The sequence below is a fragment of the Salvelinus fontinalis genome, chromosome 36 (genome assembly GCF_029448725.1).
Source record: "Salvelinus fontinalis isolate EN_2023a chromosome 36, ASM2944872v1, whole genome shotgun sequence".
NCBI classification, from domain to species: Eukaryota; Metazoa; Chordata; class Actinopteri; order Salmoniformes; family Salmonidae; genus Salvelinus; species Salvelinus fontinalis.
In genome coordinates this window covers 613,928-632,171 of record NC_074700.1, presented here as the reverse complement: position 1 = coordinate 632,171, position 18,244 = coordinate 613,928, and the positions used below count along the sequence as shown (strand labels likewise).

General features: G+C 41.6%; 1 protein-coding gene across 4 annotated transcripts in view; it reads right to left on the bottom strand.

The window, feature by feature from the left end:
• Nucleotides 1-18,244, bottom strand: part of LOC129835031 (sodium/potassium/calcium exchanger 2-like) — a 149,725-nt gene that overhangs the window by 68,404 nt on the left and 63,077 nt on the right. For 2 of the 4 annotated variants that reach the window (XM_055900359.1, XM_055900357.1), the window contains exons 3-5: nucleotides 16,170-16,211; nucleotides 12,895-13,003; nucleotides 1,786-1,800 (exon numbers count right to left, since the gene is read on the bottom strand). In XM_055900359.1, coding sequence (XP_055756334.1) covers nucleotides 1,786-1,800; nucleotides 12,895-13,003; nucleotides 16,170-16,211 — 166 coding nt within the window. The remainder of the gene's footprint in view (nucleotides 1-1,785; nucleotides 1,801-12,894; nucleotides 13,004-16,169; nucleotides 16,212-18,244) is intronic. The other 2 variants (XM_055900360.1, XM_055900358.1) reach the window with 2 other exon arrangements.

Genomic DNA, 18,244 nt, shown 5'->3' with positions numbered 1-18,244 from the left:
TCAAGCCTATGGTGCTTTTATGAACATTTAAAATGGTTATAATTCAAAAAGTACACCTAGTATCAAAAAACCTTTGACAAGGAATCAAAGTTGGGTCAGTCTGAACATCTCAACGTTGGTTTGGTGTTTATAGCTTAAAATGGTGTAATGTTCCCCATGTAAGTCTATGACCCATTTCTGGGAAAAAGGCTCTACATGGAGCTCCTTACTGGCGCAGCCGTCTAAGACACTGCATCTCAGTGCTAGAGCCATCACTACAGACACCCTGGTTTGAATCAAGGCTGTACCACAACCGGCCGTGATTGGGTGTCCCATAGGGCGGCGCACAATTGGCCCAGCGTTGTCCAGGTTTGGCCAGTGTAAGGCAGTCATTTAAATAATAATTTGTTCGAAACTAACTTGCCTAGTTAAAAAAAAAAAAGACATGGAACCAAAAAGGGTTCTCCTATGGGGCTAGCCAAATAAGCCTTTAAAAGGTTCTAGATAGCATATGTTTTGCAATTAGCATACGAGCATAGCGTCTTTGTTCTTCATAATATGCTCTGCCAGAGCGTGCTCTGGGATGAGCTACCAACCCTGTCGTTCATGTTTTGTTCACATGACAACATGACTTCGCGCCACTATTTTATATTTTTCTGTTTTCCCAGTGTATACCATGTTAAGGACGGAGTTCAAATTCTTTAACTAGCTATCTAAATTGCGAACTAGATCAAGATGGAGCACGCATTTAGTTTGATTTATCCCAAAAGTTCTAATTCCCCCAGTCACAGATCTGTGTAGACCTCTGACAATGACGCTGATCTCAGCTATGAATATTCAAAACTCCACAGAAGACCAGACTGTGGTCGGATCAGAGGTCTGGTTAAGAACTTAGATGTACTGTAAGGCTGTGCTGCTTACTATGGCATGATTTTGCTATTCTAAGAGAGCTCAGGCACAAAACCAATGTTCAATGTAGCCAACCCCCCCCCCCCCTGTTTTCTGCAGTTCAATATTTAATGCAGCTCCTAAGTGATATTGTTTTTAGCGCCACACTGATGGAAAAAGCGAGAGTGTGCTGACAGGTGTGATGTGTAATAATAGCACAGGGCGTAGCCAGGTTTGAATTGTCTCTTCCAAAAAAGGACCTTCAATAAAACAGGATGAACACAATAAATTTAGGAACCAATTCCAAAACAGAAATGATACAACTCTATAATGACCAAATTACCCATTTGTGCAAGTTAAACATGCATGGTTACATTGCAAGTGCCATCAGTTTAGAGTTTTGCATTTACAGTTTATATACCACTTACAGTACTTACAGTACAAAATGCAGCAATGTGATTGAAAAAAACTGTAATTAAAACGTGTGCCTGACACTGCAAGGATTTCTAAACACATTTCCCAAATGTTTGTTTCATTGTGGTTTGTCACACTTTATGACCATAATACTAACACGTTTTTTTGAACATACCAAGCTACCAAAAGACATTTTTGCTAGTGTCAGAGACTAAAATACAATGACACATGCTGTTTGTCATCCTGAAAACATGTAGATTTATTAAGGAATCAAAGTGGCAAGAATCTTCTCCCTCAACTGTGCAAACACACCACAGATACAGTGGGCAATGGTCGGCCACTGACTGTTTTTGGTCTTTCCATAGTCCTCTGTCCTCTACTTTTTTTGGACGTGTGTCAAAGAACAAATCATTCACTTAGTTCTCCCAGTGTTTGGCCCCAGTGTATTGTTACAATGGTTAGCTTACAAGGGGTAAAAAAGAGATAATTAGAAAAGTAACTCACCAGAATCAGCAAATTCTGAGGGGACAGAGGAAGAAAGAGAAATACAGAGAGATAGAAAGGGAGAGAGAAAAGACAAACCAGATGATGTATAAGTTGGTAAAACATGATAAAACATTGGACCTTTTAATCTTATGAAAGGTTTGCATTATGCTTAGGCCATTAACACCAATGAGAGTTGTCTCTGAATTATCTGAATGAACTGGATAAATTATGGTTAACTAGATCAAAAAATAAAAAAAGCACATTTGGCCATTGGAATATTGCTACAGTCTTAGAAAAAAGGGTTCCAAACGGGTTCTTTGGTTGTCCCCATAGGAGAACCCTTTTTGGTTCAAAGTAGAACCCTCTGGGGAAAAAGTTCTACATGGAACCCAATAGGGTTCTACCTGGAACCAAAAATAGTTATTCAACGGATTCTCCTATGGGGGACAGCCGAAGAAGCCTTTTAGGTTCTAGATAGCACCTTTTTTGACAGACATGTACTGGACTTTATAGACATGATTTTCTGGGAAATGGGCTTCGTTGTACCTGAGCTTTACAGTGAGGTTATATTCAGCGTTAATAATACAAAAGAATGTACCACAGTCTTTAAAAAATAAATATAAATCAAATTGTATTAGTTACATGTGCCAAATACAACAGGTGTAGACCTTACAGTGAAATGCTTACTTACGAGCCCCTAACCAACAGTGCAGTTTAAAAAATATATGGATAAGAATAAGAGATAAAAGTAACAAATAATTAAAGAGCAGCAGTAAAAAATAACAATATATACAGGGGGGTGCCGGTACAGAGTCAATGTGCGGGGGCACCGGTTAGTTGGGGTAGTATGTACATGTTGGTAGAGTTATTAGTGACTATGCATAGATGACAACAGAGAGTGGCAGTAGTGTGAAAGGGGGGGGGGGGGCAACGCAAATAGTGTGGATAGCCATTTGACTAGATGTTCAGGAGTCTTATGGCTTGGGGGTAGAAGCTGTTCAGAAGCCTCTTGGACCTAGACTTGGTGCTCCTGTACCGCTTGTCATGTGGTAGCAGAGAGAACAGTATATGACTAGGGTTGCTGGAGTCTGACAATTTTTAGGGCCTGGTATACAGGTCCTGGATGGCAGGAAGCTTGTCCCCAGTGATGTACTGGGCCGTTCACACTACCCCTCTGTCTTGCACCATGGTAAATGAATACCAACCAATGGAAGGTTGTTCTTTGCCTTCCAATACAAGCTACTATCCCACTGGGCACACACTGGTCGAATAAACATTGTTTCCACGTCATTTAAATTAAATTGACGTCTGTGCCCAGTGGGATGTGTCTTGTGAGACTAGACAGCATCATTCCACTTACTTTTACAAGTCTCTATGAGATATTTATGAACACTGCCGGCTTTATATAACACCACAGAGCCACTTAAGGTCTAAAAGCCTGCAAGGGTTGGTGAGGCTTAAGAACAAGATACTTTGGCTCTGTCTTTGACTGATGCTTCTGCTTGCCCTATCCAGTGTGGGCAGACAGTAGCAGAGCATCTGGTCTCAGACAGCTTCTACCTCCAGGCCATAAGACTGTTAAACAGCGTCCTTAGCCGTCCACCCGCACAAACATGAGGTTCAGAGATTATTTGCACTTTATTTTCCAATCGTTTCATTCTGAACAGAATCCCCGAAATATTTGTTCCATTCCACTGTTCCGACCAGCAAAACAAGGTTCTAAACCATGGTTTAAATAATTCCTTTCGGTTTCATTTTTAACCTGTGAAATTGATTATTTTTTACATTTAGCTAATTCAATTACTTCACCAATCAGTGCAGATAGAGCAGCTTGCCATGTAGCGGGCAAGATAGTTGTTTACATGTGCGGTGGACAGACAAGTGTAGGGTGCGAGATGCAGGCGGGGAGAGATTGAAAGAGGGTGCAGGAGGAGGCTGCTTGAAGCGTTGGATGTCTTGTTATGACATGCATTATCTGAATTAAGCCCACAGAATTATACGTTACCTACAGAGGAGCGGCTTTGAATGTCTTTGAACTTATGAGAGTTGACTGGACCAGAGCTAGCTTGCTAACACGCTTGTGTGTGTAGTGCGGCACCAGAATTAAAAACATGTCTTACCTTTTTGCAGTTAATAAAGCCAATATGAAACTATAGCATCCTTAACAAGCATTGAAAAATGTTTCCATTCTTTTCTAATGAACAATGTATCTTCCTATCTTCTAAATCACGTTTTTAACTGATGTTCCCTCTAATATTTTGGGGGACTGAGCAAATTTTAGGTCTTGTGAGCAGAAACTTGAAAGTTGAGAGATTTTTTACAGAGAGATTTACAGTGAACACTGAGGCTGTACCTTTACAGTTTTAGCCAGTAGCCAATAGGCTTTCGTGGCTTCTTTAGCATAATGTAGGCCTACCCACAAAACCAATGGAGCAAATCCCACTTCCACATGGAAATATCCTTTGATTTATATGATTTAGCCTACAGTAGCCTATATGTGGTGTTCAATGTAGGCCTACATTGCATGAGACTTTAAAAAATGTTTTTACATTATTGATATCATTTTTTACTTGATCTGTAACACTATGGGCCAAATGGGTAACTGTAAATTGCATTGTGTTGTATGATGCAAGAAACCACTTTCTTATTGGCTTATTTTCATACTCAAGCCTGTCTCAAAATACAACACCGCCCCTTTAATTAAGATGTAAGCTTCTTTCTTGACTGTTTTTTCAAAGACTGCCTGAAATGTGGCCTACACGTTTTGTGCTTTTGTAGAAAGCAGTAACCCCCCATTGCTGACCTTTACTTATCGATAACGGGGATAATAACTCGCTAACTAGAAAATAATATCAACACTCATGGGTGATTGAAAGAACACTTGTGTGCTACCCCAGCCAATAGAATTCTACACCATTGCACTCTGGCTCTGCCTACAACAAAATTACAGACTCAATTTTGCAGAATTAGATTTGTTTTGGTTTGTTGCATTGAAAAGGGGCTGACGTTGGTTTTGGTTGAAATGTTGATTCGATCACAGAGAAAAATGTCATCTATATAGTGCAAACTCAGTGAAGATGTCTCTGCAAGGCATCACATTTCTTCTGCGCAGCAGTCCTAGAGGGAACATCGCTTGTTACATCAGTAGATTACTGTAGCCTATGCTTCAGAGGGGGGAGGGGCAGGTAGCGTAAAACATCAAAAATTATGTTGATTACATTTTGCAAATCCAATCAATTTTCCAAGTTGATTCAGCATCATCACATAATTTTGGGGGGTTGAAATGGCATGAAAACAACGTTGATTCAACTAGTTTTTCCCAGTGGGTACTGTATATTCTATCGTGTACACTAAGTATACAAAACATTAAGAACACCTGCTCTTTCCATGACATAGACTGACCAGGTGAAAGCTATTTATTTTATTTGACTTTTATATAACTAGGCAAGTCAGTTAAGAAAAAACAAATATTTACAATGACAGTCTACCCCTAAGCCGGACAACACTGGGCCAATTGTGGGCCCCCTTATGGTACTCCCAATCACAGCCGGTTGTGATACAGCCTGGAATCAAACCATGGTATGTAGCGACACCTCTAGCACTGAGATAAAGTGCCTTAGACCGCTGCAACACTCAGGAGCCCCACGATGGGGAGCCGCAGCCATGATCCCTTATTCTTTTAAAATGTAACTAGGCAAGTCAGTTAAGAAAGAAATCTGATTTACAATGACTGCCTACCAGGGAACAGTGGGTTAACTGCCTTGTTCAGGGGCAGAATTACAGATTTTTACCTTGTCAGCTTGGGGATTTGATCCAGCAACCTTTCGGTCACTGGCCCAACATTATAACCACTAGGCTACCTGCCTTATTGATGCCACTTGTTATTAAATCCACTTAAATCAGTGTAGATGAAGGAGAGGACACAGGTTCAAGAAGGATCTTGAAGTCTTGAGACAATTGAGACGTGGATTGTGTATGTGTGCCATTCAGAGGATGAACGAGCAAAACAAAATATTTAAGTGAATGGGATATGGTAATAGGTGCCAGGCGCACAGGTTTGTGTCACGAACTGCAATTTTGCTGCGTTTTTAAAGAATGTGTATCAAGAATGGTCCCCCACACAAAGGACATCCAGCCGAATTGACACAATTATGGGAAGTATTGGTGTCAACATGGGCCAGCATCCCTGTGGAACGCTTTCGACACCTTGTAGAGTACATGCATCGACGAATTGAGGCTGTTCTGAGGGCAAAAGGTCGGGGTGCAACTCAATATTAGGAAGGTGTTCGTAATGTTTGGTATACTCAGTGTATATTTCCCACCACATCTTAATGCTCTACTGCTGCTAGTTTTACTACTACTTTTATTTTATACTTTTTCATTTTTGTTTACCACTTATTGCCTTATTGTGTTATTGTTGTTACTTTTATTTTTACTATATTTCACTACACTGTTGAGAGGTAGCTCTCAAGTAAGCATTTAATTGCACCGTTTATACCCTGATGTATCCTGTGTATATGACAAATGAACTTTTAATTGATTTGGTTTAGTAATAAAGGCTACTTTGCATAGTCAGGATCTTTCCATGTAAATAATATGGAAAACACTGACTCTGAGACTGGTCTGAATAATTTATAATCTTAACAACATTCCATTATCTTTTAAAGGAACTGCACAATGTTTCAAATCACTTAAAGGATCACATGGTACAAAAATGATTTAACCACCATGTGGTAAGTATTTGAAATCTATTTGAGAACCACATACAGTGGCTGCTAAACAAACTGAAAGAGGGAGAAGGTTGCACGGTTGCATTTATTTCTGCACCACACTATGCCCTCACACATGTATATTCCCATACCAGACTGTGATTTAGAACTTTATCAGCCAGATGGAACAACTAAATGTAAATAATGGTAAGTGGGTAATGGGGCATCTAGGAGTGTGACTAGGAGGTGATGCATTGTAATAGTCACTTAGCAGTCAGTCAGGGCACAATTTGTTAATATTATTTTTGAATCGTTTAATTGAAGGCTCAGCTTTCCAGGAAAGTGAAGACTGTAAAAGCTGAAATCATTCCAGTCCAACTACAACTCCCAGTACAATTGACTACACAACCAGTCCTCAGAACGGCAGACCATTTTACAGGTCAACACTAGACATTTACTCCTTTAAAACTATTGACAATATTTCTTCTCACCTGCGTTTCAAAAATGTATTCGGTACTCACTTATTTAAAAAAGGTAAATGCTCAACTACATATAAAAACATGGCTGCTATGTTTCTATGAACTTCAAAAATCTCCTTTGTCTAAGCTTTAACATGGAGAATCTTTTGGAACGCAAATCATTCAGGGCATCCTCAAGTTCCTTGCCTTTCTATTTGCATTGCAAAATTGGGTGATATTTTCACCCTACTCCCTTGATGGGATCAGATTGGAATGACACTGCACCTCCCCACTGAATTGGCATATTCAGCCCTGACGCGATGCCATTTATAATTTCTCTGTAAATAGCTAATAGGTTTTCAACTTGGATTAAAATAAATCAGCGCTCTCCTTCACTAGATTCCCGATATTACACTGAGCTCACATTACATCTAAGATGTTTCCCTTAGCAGCCACTTATTAGGATAAAAGCACTACACATATCTGTGGGCTAATAGTGTTTGTGAAAGTACCATTATATGGACTCTCACCATGACATACAGTGCCTTCAGAAACTATTCATACACCTTGACTTATTCCACATTTTGTTGTGTAACAGCCTCAATTCAAAATGTATTTAAAAAATATATTTTCTCACCCATCTACACAATATCCTTTGATCATCCTTGAGATCTGTGGCCAGTTCAATTGTTTAGACATGACATTTTAGACAGAAACACACCTGTCTATAACAGGTCCCACAGTTGACGGTGCATGTCAGAGCAGAAAGGAACTATCCATATATCTCTGAGATAGAATTGGGGAACGGTATAAAACCATTTCTGGAATGTTGAAAGTTTCCAAGAGAACGGTGGTCTCCATCATTGGGAAATTAAAAAATATATTTAACTACCCAGACTCTGCCTAAAGCTGGCTGCCTGAAACAAACTTGGTAAGAAGGACCTTGGTCAGGGAGGTGACCAAGAACTGATTGACAACTCTGACAGAGCTACAGAGTTTCTTGGCTGAGTTGGGAGCACAGCACCAATCTGGGCTTATGGGAGAGTGGCAAGATGGAAGCCACTCATGAGAAAAAGGCACATGGCAGCACGCCTGGAGTTTGCAAAAGGCACGTGAAAGACTATGAGAGATTAAGGCAAAAGATTATGTGGTCTGATAAGACAAAAATATAACTATTTGGCCTGAATGCAAAGTGCTATGTCTTGAGAAAACCAGGCACAGCTCATCACCCATCTAATGCCCACACAAATGTGAAGCATGGGTGGCAGCATCATGCTATGGGGATGCTTCAGTGTCAGGGATTGTGAGACTGGTAAGGATAGAGTAAACTAAATAAATGGAGCAATTCTTGATGAGAACCTGCTTCAGAGTGCAAATGACCTTAGACTGGGCGAAGATTTATGTTCCAACAGGACAATGTCCCCAAGTATACAGCCAAAGCAACACTGCAATGGCTTTAGAACAATAATGTGAAAGTCCTTGAGTGGCCCAGCCAAAGCCCAGACTTGAATCCCATTGAAAATCTGTGGAAAGACTAGAAGATTGCTGTTCACCGCCGCTCCCCATCTACTGTAACAGAGCTTGAGAAAATCTGCAAGGAAGACTGGGAGAAAATGTTCAAATCCAGATGTGCAAAGCTGATACAGATGACTCTAAGCTGTAATCGGCGCCAAAGTATTGACTCGGTGCGAATAATTATGTCAATTTGATATTTCTGTATTTCATTTTCAATTTATTTGCAAACATGTTTTCACGCTGTTATTATGGGGATGGGTGAAAGATGGGTGTGTAGATGGGTGAAAAAAAACATATTTAATCAATTTTGAATTCAGGCTGTAACAAAACAAATGTGGAATAAGTCAAGGGAATGAATACTTTCTGAAGGCACTGTAGCTATATTTATCATATTATGTCCTTGGAGAGGCATAGCTCAAGCAAATACAATAATATTGATAGAGTCTTCATTTGGACTGGATCTGGAATTTACTTGAGCTCACAAGCACCACATATTTTTTCATTACTGATGTCACTTTGTTTTGAAGATAGACATTTACATTTAAGTCATTTAGCAGACGCTCTTATCCAGAGCGACTTACAAGTACATACATTCATACTTTTTTTGTACTGGTCCCCCATGGGAATCGAACCCACAACCCTGGCATTGCAAGCACCATGCTCTACCAACTGAGCCACACGGGACCACAGACCACAGTAGACAGTAGTGATAGGAAAATAACTTCAACCAAGTCCATGGTCAGGACCAATCTTAAGCAGGGAATACCTGAAGACTTGTAATTTGCAAAAAGTTGGCTAAATTACAAACGGCTAAAACAGCAGGTGCATTATTTGACTCCATCCTCCCCTTCAGATATGAGATGGAAATTAAGACCTCATCTCACATGGGGGAATTGAGGTGCCCACAGTTTTTTGTGAGCTCAGTGACACAAGAAAGAAACAGAGCAGGGAGACTGGTAGACACCATGACTCACTGTCAGTGAGTGGTTCGTGGCACCTTAAAATTGGAGAACGGGCTCATAGTAATGTCTGGAATGGGATGAATGGATAGGTATGGTATTAAAGACATTAAACACATCAAACAAATGGTTTCCTTCGACCTAACAAACTTCCTTGTGGATTCCTTGTTGTAAGACGAAGCAGATGCTAAACTAGAGGACTGTTTTGGTATCACAGACTGGAACGTTCCGGGATTCTTCCGATGGCATTGAGGAGTACACCAGTCACTGGCTTTTCAGTCACTGGCTTTATCATTAAGTGCATCGAGGACGTCGTCCCCACAGTGACCGTACGTACATACCCCAACCAGAAGCCATGGATTGATTACAGGCAAAATTCGCACTGAACTAAAAGGTAGAGCTGCTGCTTTCAAGGTGCGGGACTCAAACCTGGAAGCTTATAAGAAATCCTGCTATGCCCTCTGACGAACCATCAAACAGGCAAAGCGTCAATACAGGGCTAAGATTGAATCGTATACTACACCGGCTCTGACGCTCGTCGGATGTGGCAGGGCTTGCAAACTATTAGAGACTACAAAGGGAAGCACAGCGCGAGCTGCCCAGTGACACGAGCCTACCTGACGAGCTAAATCACTTTTATGCTTGCTTTGAGGCAAGCAACACTGAGGCATGCATGAGAGCATCACCTCTTCTGGACGACTGTGTGATCACACTCTCCGTAGCTGACGTGAGAAAGACCTTTAAAACTTCTCAAGGCTAGGTGGCAGTATTCGGAAGTTTGGATGACTGACGTGCCCAAAGTAAACTGCCTGTTACTCAGGCCCAGAAGCTAGGATATGCATATAATTGGTAGCATTGGATAGAACACATTCTCAGGTGTTTTTTCAAGGTGGCTCTCATTTGGACTGTAGTCTTGTGGCGCGCGTGGATGAGGGCACACACTTCGTTATTTATCTCCGGTATTGAACACACTACATTCCGTATTAAATTGTATCATTTATTTACATATTAGGGTACCTAATGATTGATTAGAAATGTAGTTTGACTTGTTTGGACGAAGTTTGGACGAACATGTTTCAAGCAGACCACCATAGACCCTGTGCCCAAGAACACAAAGGCAACCTGCCTAAATGACTACAGACCCCATAGCACTCACGTCCGTAGCCATGAAGTGCTTTGAAAGGCTCGTCATGGCTCACATTAACACCATTATCCCAGAAACTATAGACCCACTCCAATTTGCATACCGCACAAACAGATCCACAGATGCAATCTCTATTGCACTCCGCACTGCACTTTCCCACCTGGACAAAAGGAACACCTACGTGAGAATGCTATTCATTGACAACAGCTCAGCGTTCAAAACCATAGTACCCTCAAAGCTCATCACTAAGCTAAGGATCCTGGGACTAAACACCTCCCTCTGCAACTGGATCCTGGACTTCCTGACGGGCTGCGCCCAGGTGGTGAGGGTAGGTAGCAACACATCTGCCACGCTGATTCTCAACACGAGCCCATAAGGGGTGCGTGCTCAGTCCCCTCCTGTACTCCCTGTTCACCCACGACTGTATGGCCAGGCATGACTCCAACGCCATCATTAAGTTTGTAGACAACACAACAGTGGTAAGCCTGATCACCACAACGATGAGACAGCCTATAGGCAGGAGGTCAGAGACCTGGCCGGGTCATGCCAGAATTACAACCTATCCCTCAACGTGACCAAGACTAAGGAGAGGATTGTGGACTACAGGAAAAGGAGGACCGAGCACACCCCCATTCTCATCGACGGGGCTGCAGTGGAGCAGGTTGAGAGCTTCAAGTTACTTGGTGTCCACATCACCAACAAACTAGAATGGTCCAAACACACCGAGACAATCGTGAAGAGGGCACAACAAAGCCTATTCCCCCTCAGGAAATTAAAAAGATTTGGCATGGGTCCTGAGATCCTCAAAAGGTTCTACAGCTGCAACATCGAGAGCATCCTGACTGGTTGCATCACTGCCTGGTACGGCAATTGCTCGGCCTCTGACCGCAAGGCATTACAGGAGGTAGTGCGTACGGCTCAGTACATCACTGGGGCTAAGCTGCCTGCCATCCAGGACCTCTACATCATGCGGTGTCAGAGGAAGGCCCTAAAAATTGACTGTTCTCTCTACTACCGCATGGCAAGCGGTACCGGAGTGCCAAGTCCAGGACAAAAAGGATTCTCAACAGTCTTTACCCCCAAGCCATAAGAGGTACCTGAACAGGTAATCAAATGGCTACCTGGACTTTTTGCAGTGTGTGCCCCCCCAACCCCTATTTTACGCTGCTGCTCCTCTCTGTTTATCATATATGCATAGTCACTTTAACTATACATTCATGTACATACTACCTAAATTAGCCCAACCAACCAGTGCCCCCGCACATTGGCTAACCGGGCTATCTGCATTGTGTCCCACCATCCACCACCCGCCAGCCCCTCTTTTACGCTACTGCTACTCTCTGTTTGTCATATATGCATAGTCACTTTAACCAACCATATCTACATGTACATACTACCTCAATCAGCCCGACTAACCGGTCCCTGTATATAGCCTCGCTACTGTTATAGCCTCGCTACTGTATACAGCCTCGCTACTGTTATTTTTCACTGTCTTTTTTACAGTTGTTTTTATTTCTTTACTTACCTATTGTTCACCTAATACTTTTTTTGTTTGTTGAAATTGCACTGTTGGTTAGAGCCTGTAAGTAAGCATTTCACTGTGAGGTCTACACCTGTTGTATTCGGCGCACGTGACAAATAAACTTTGGTGGTAATTAGGGGGATGTACAGTGCGTGGGCCTTTCTGTTCTTTCCATGTGTTTGATACCATTCCATTCACTCTATTCCAGCTATTATTATGAGTCGTCCTCCCCTCACTAGGCTCCTATGTGGTACTGTATATGTTTACAGAGCCCTGGTCTGAAATAACAAGCAAAATTCTGCTTCAATAAATCACAATATAAAGTATAGGGCCGAAGCCACAGGTTTAACCTGGGAATGTTATTTACAGCTCTCAGAGCTATACTGTAAGTCAGAGCAGCAAGTGACTAGAAGTACATTATACTACTGTACTGCTCTGAGAGGGATAGTAGTGGATAGTGCTACATTTATGGTAGACTGAAGACAAATCCGTTTCACAGCATCGGAATATAGGTTTTATGGTGTGTTCTATATTTATTTATCAAATAGCCATGAAGAACATGGTTCTATTAGAATCGATCTAATTGCAAAAACGTATGTGCAACAACTCAACCTCTTTCCATTGAATGTTGGTCGAGTGACAGAAAGTCCTGGGTTAAACTGAAGAGAACCGGGATTATGAACACCTGTTAACCTTCTGGCACTGTATGGAAGTGAACCAGGCAAAGATAAAACCAAGGCATACCATGTCGCTTTGTGTAAACATTAGTAGCAAGACAGGAATAGAGAAACAGTGTTGTGTATGTTGGATAACTGCTTACCTTCACTGAGCGGGTCCAGTGTGTGGATCATAAGCTGAAAAATGCTGTTTCTCATCAGGCTGTTGTGCAGGGAGGCTGAGCTGCCACCTCTCTGGAGACGTGGCCTAGCCTGCAAAAGGAGGTCAACGCTGTCAACAAACAATGGCACTATTACACAATCCTTTCAAGTCCTTGGCTGTTCCCCTAAGGAAATACCTGAAGGACAAAGGCTTGTGGCACCTGGCCACACGACTGGACAGTATTCCAGGTGTGACAAAACTAGGGCCTGTAGGACATGCCTTGTTGATAGTGTTAGAAGGCAGAACAGAGCTTTATTATAGACAGACTTCTTCCCATCTTAGCTACTGTTGCATCAACATTTTTTGACCATGACAGTTTACAATCCAGGGTTACTCCAAGCAGTTTAGTCACCTCAATTTACTCAATTTCCACATGATTTATTACAAGATTTAGTTGAGGTTCAGGGTTTAGTGAACGATTTGTCCCAAATACAATGCTTTTAATTATAGAAATACTTAGGACTAACTTATTTATTGCCACTCATTCTACTGGCTGCAGACCCTTTTTAAATGTTGCAATGATTTCACTCACTGTAGTAGCTGACGTGTACAGTGTTGAGTCATCCGCATACATAGACACACAGGCTTTACTTAGAGCCAGTGACATGTCATTAGTAAAGATTGAAAAGAGTAAAGGGTCTAGACAGCTGCACTGGGGAATTCCTGATTCTACCTGGATTGTGTTGGAGAGGCTTCCATTAAAGAACACCCTCTGTGTTCTGTAAGACAGGTAACTCTTCATCCACATTATAGCAGGGGGTGTAAAGCCATAACACATACGTTTTGCCATCAGCAGACTATGATCGATAATGTCAAAAGCCACACTGAAGTCTAAAACAGCTCCCACAAACTTTTATATCATCAATTTCTCTCAGCCAATTTCTCTCGGACTCTCAGCCAAACCTCAGCCAGTCATTTGTGTTAAATGTCCTTCCCTATAAGCGTGCAGAAAGTCTGTCAATTGTTTAATGTAAAATAGCATTGTATCTGGTCAAACAACATTTTATCCAAACGTTTACAAAGGGTTGGTAACAGGCTGAATTGGTTTGCTATTTGAGACAGTAAAGGGGGCTTTACTATTCTTGAGTAGCGGAATGACTTTTGCTTCGCTTTAGGTCTGAGGGCACACAATTTACGTACAGTTCAAGTCGGAAGTTTACATAAACTAGTTTTAATGACTCCAACCTAAGTGTATCAACCACTCCACAAATGTCTTGTTCACAAACTATAGTTTTGGCAAGTCGGTCTCGACATCTACTTTGTGAATGACACAAGTAATTTGTCCAACAATTGTTTACAGACAGATTATTTCACTTATAATTCATTGTATCACAATTCTAGTGGGTCTACATACAAGTTTACATACAAGTTTACATACACAAGTTGACTGTGCCTTTAAACAGCTTGGAAATTCCAAAATATTATGTCATGGTTTTAGAAGCTTGTGATAGGCTAATTGGCATCATTTGAGTCAATTGGAGGTCCACCTGTGGATGTATTGCAAGGCCTACCTTCAAACTCAGTGCCTCTTTGCTTGAAATCATGTGAAAATCAAAAGAAAATCAGCCTTGACCTCAGAAATAGGTCTGGTTAATCCTTGGGAGCAATTTCCATACACCTGAAGGTACCACGTTCATCTGTACAAACAATAGTACGCAAGTATAAACACCATGGGACCACGCAGCCGTCATACCGCTCACGTTCTGTCTCCTGGAGATGAACGTACTTTGGTGCGAAAAGTGCAAATCAATCCCAGTAAAAAGCTACAGGAAACTTTTAGCCAGGTGTGTAATGCTAGTAGCCTGCTGAATCTTCCACACCCACGGCCCAACGTTGGTACCAGACCTGAAATAATTGCCAGATTTTGGGAATTTTTCAGAGCTAGCCCTCCTTTAAAATACATTTACATTTACATTGAAAAATGTATTGTAACTCAGGCTAGTAAAACACGTTTTGTCAACTGCCTTCGTCAAGGCTGCATGGGATTGCTGTTAATGCAACTCTGTGCAGCCAATGGCAATGTCCGCTTTAGGTACAATATATTGTCAGGAGCCGCTTGTGGATTTGACAGCTCTAACGCAGTTCCACCTCCAACACAGCAATCAAAGCCCTTTCTGACAGGTCTACTGTGCCTAATACCATAATCTTTAATGAGACTCTGTTGCATATGATTCACCGTTCATCCTTTGCATGAAAGCCAGAAGCTTTCATGCTAAATGTAAGCTTAATTCAATAGCAGCTAATGCTAAAACAGGCACAGGGCCAGGGGTATCAGACAGAATGCACCACTCCATAGGTTAAAGCAACCGATTACAGCTAAAGTGGTCATCATGATATCGCCAAAATAGCCTTGCCAAGGTTACTCTGGTGGTTTGAGCTGAACTTGAGATATGTGGGATATCGGCCACCGTCATAGGCGTCAGCTGTTTTGAGTGTGCCTGCTTTGGCTGGCCTGTGGTGATGCTTTGGCCCAATCAGTAGGTGTCAGCTGCTAATTCTTAGGGCCATATGGTTGTGAGCGGGTTGGGACACACAAGACTGTCTGCGCTGTTTGTGAAAGGCCACAAGGATGCAGCTTAGTGGAATCCGCTGAGAATTCTCCTTTTGCTGTTCAAAACAGTTTTGGGGCCTTTTTGGACAAAATGTAAATTTAATATTTCATGGTTGCCTATATTGGTTCTCAGGACTTTTAGCAAAACACTCTCTGATCAATAACTTTATTTTTAGCATTTTGGATATATTAACTGGTCTTCAAGTGTTTGAAACTGTAGGCATCATTGTATAATAACTCAGTAGCACTAGTGACGTACTGAGAGAGTAATATTTGAATTGCAAAGACAGACCCGAGTGGAGCAGCGGTCTAAGGCACTGCATCTTGGTGTAAAAGGCGTCACTACAGTCCCTGGTTTGAATCCAGGCTGTGTCACATCCGGGCCGTGATTGGGAGTCCTATAGGCCAGCGCACAATTGGCCCAGCGTTGTCTTGGTTTGGCCGAGGTAGGCCGTCATTGTAAATAACAATTTGTTCTTAACTGACTTGCCTAGTTAAATAAATGTTCAATAGAAAAGTTTTACGAGAGAGATAGAGATACTACAGGCAGGTTGGACCCATAAAACAGAACGCATGGTTCTTGAGTACAGTATGGAAGGAGAGAAAGAAGTTAGACTAGCCATAGTGACACAGACATACACATAGACAAACCAGACAGGACCTACCGACAGCTTGCTCTCATCCTCTGGTGCCCCGGGACTCACAGCCTTCACATCGAAGAAAAGAGAGAGGGAGAAAGAAAAAGAGCACATAGATGTGAAGCATGCCTTTACAATCCAGAGACAGGCAGACGAAGACAGTAGAGAGACATTAGTGTCGTAGTGATGATGATTTGACGAGAATGGATTCAAGAGACTGACACCACTGCAGTGCTGTGTCTACTGTATGTCAGTCATTATATAGCTGACCAAGATAGGCTCCTGATTAAAAATGTGTTTCTCAGCAGGCTCTTGAGATTTATCAGCCAAATGGAAAACCACTCAAGCTATTCTTAATCCCAAACTATAGGCAAATCCATGGGGAAAAAAGGGGTTAAAGTAATGGCAGACATGCATGAAGATGGCCGCCCCCCCCCCATGTACTTACCATGGTTGCCTCATTTGCTAAGTTTGTCGTATTATACATCGCTCTCCATTAAGCTTTTTTTGTATCAACATTCTTTAGCATACATGATCCCAATTCCAGCTCCAAGACGGCGGCAAATTTGTAAAAAAAAAAATGAAAAGGTAGATTGTGCCGATTTATTCAAATTGATACAGTTACATATCACAATATTATTTTGGCCGAAATTATATCAATACATTGACTCCAAGAATCTATTTGTAAATAAATATACAGTATATATTGTGTACTTTATTTTATTCTAAGTAGAGTTAGCTGGCGCTAGTCGGCTGTACCTGCTCCAAAACTCTGGTATTTTTCATTTTATAGCTAGTTCTAAATCTTTGTTTTAAATAGTGAGCCAACATGTTTTCATCACTTTTATTTCAAAGACTTATCAAAACGAACTTCTCATGCATCTCTGCAGCAGACGACAATTTGAAAAAAATACAAACTAGATTGGGCTGATTTATTAAAATCGATACAGTGAGCAAAATGTTTGGAACATGAAATCGCAATAAAATTGCCGTATTGAATCGCAATACATATAGAATCGTGAAAATCGTGAGAATCACAATACATATCATATCAGTAACTAAGAATTGTGATAAAAATCATATCATGAGGTCCCTGTTAACTCCCAGCCCTAGACGTCATATCTGAATTCCTCCATCAAAACAAAGCAGTGCGACAGAAACAACAGAGTTACACATGGAATAAACAAGCGTACAGTCAATAACACAATAGAAAGAAAAAAGTCTATAAACAGTGTGTGGAAATGGCATGAGGAGGTATAGCAATAAATAGGCCATAGTAGCAAAGTAATTACAATTTAGCAGATTAACACTGGAGTGATAGATGAGCAGATGATGATGAGCAGATGATGGTGTGTAAGTAGTGATACTGGTGTGCAAAAGAGCAGCAAAGTAAATAAAAACAATGTGGGGGTGAGGTAGGTAGATTGGGTGGGCTATTTACAGATGAACTATGTACAGCTGCAGCGATCGGTTAGCTGCTCAGATAGCTGATGTTTAAAGGTAGTGAGGGAAATGTAAGTCTCCAGCTTCAGCGATTTTTGCAGTTCGTTCCAGTCGCTGGCAGCAGAGAACTGGAAGGGAAGGCAGCCAAAGGAGGTGTTGGCTTTGGGAATGACCAGTGAGTTATACCTGCTGGAGCGCGTGCTACGGGTGGGTGTTGTTATCATGACCAGTGAGCTGAGATAAGGCGGAGCTTTACCTAGCATAGGCTTATAGATGACCTGGAGCCAGTGGGTCTGGCGACGAATATGTAACGAGGGCCAGCCGACTAGAGCATACAGGTCGCAGTGGTGGGTGGTATAAGGCGCTTTGGTAACAAAACGGATGGCACTGTGATAGACTGCATCCAATTTGCTGAGTAGAGTATTGGAAGCTATTTTGTAGATGAAGTCGAGGATCGGTAGGATAGTCAGTTTTACTAGTGTAAGTTTGGCGGAATGAGTGAAGGAGGCTTTGTTGCGAAATAGAAAGCCGATTCTAGATTTGATTTTGGTTTGGAGATGTTTGATATGAGTCTGGAAGGAGAGTTTACAGTCTAGCCAGACACCTAGGTATTTGTAATTGTCCACATATTCTAGGTCAGAACCGCCCAGAGTAGTGAT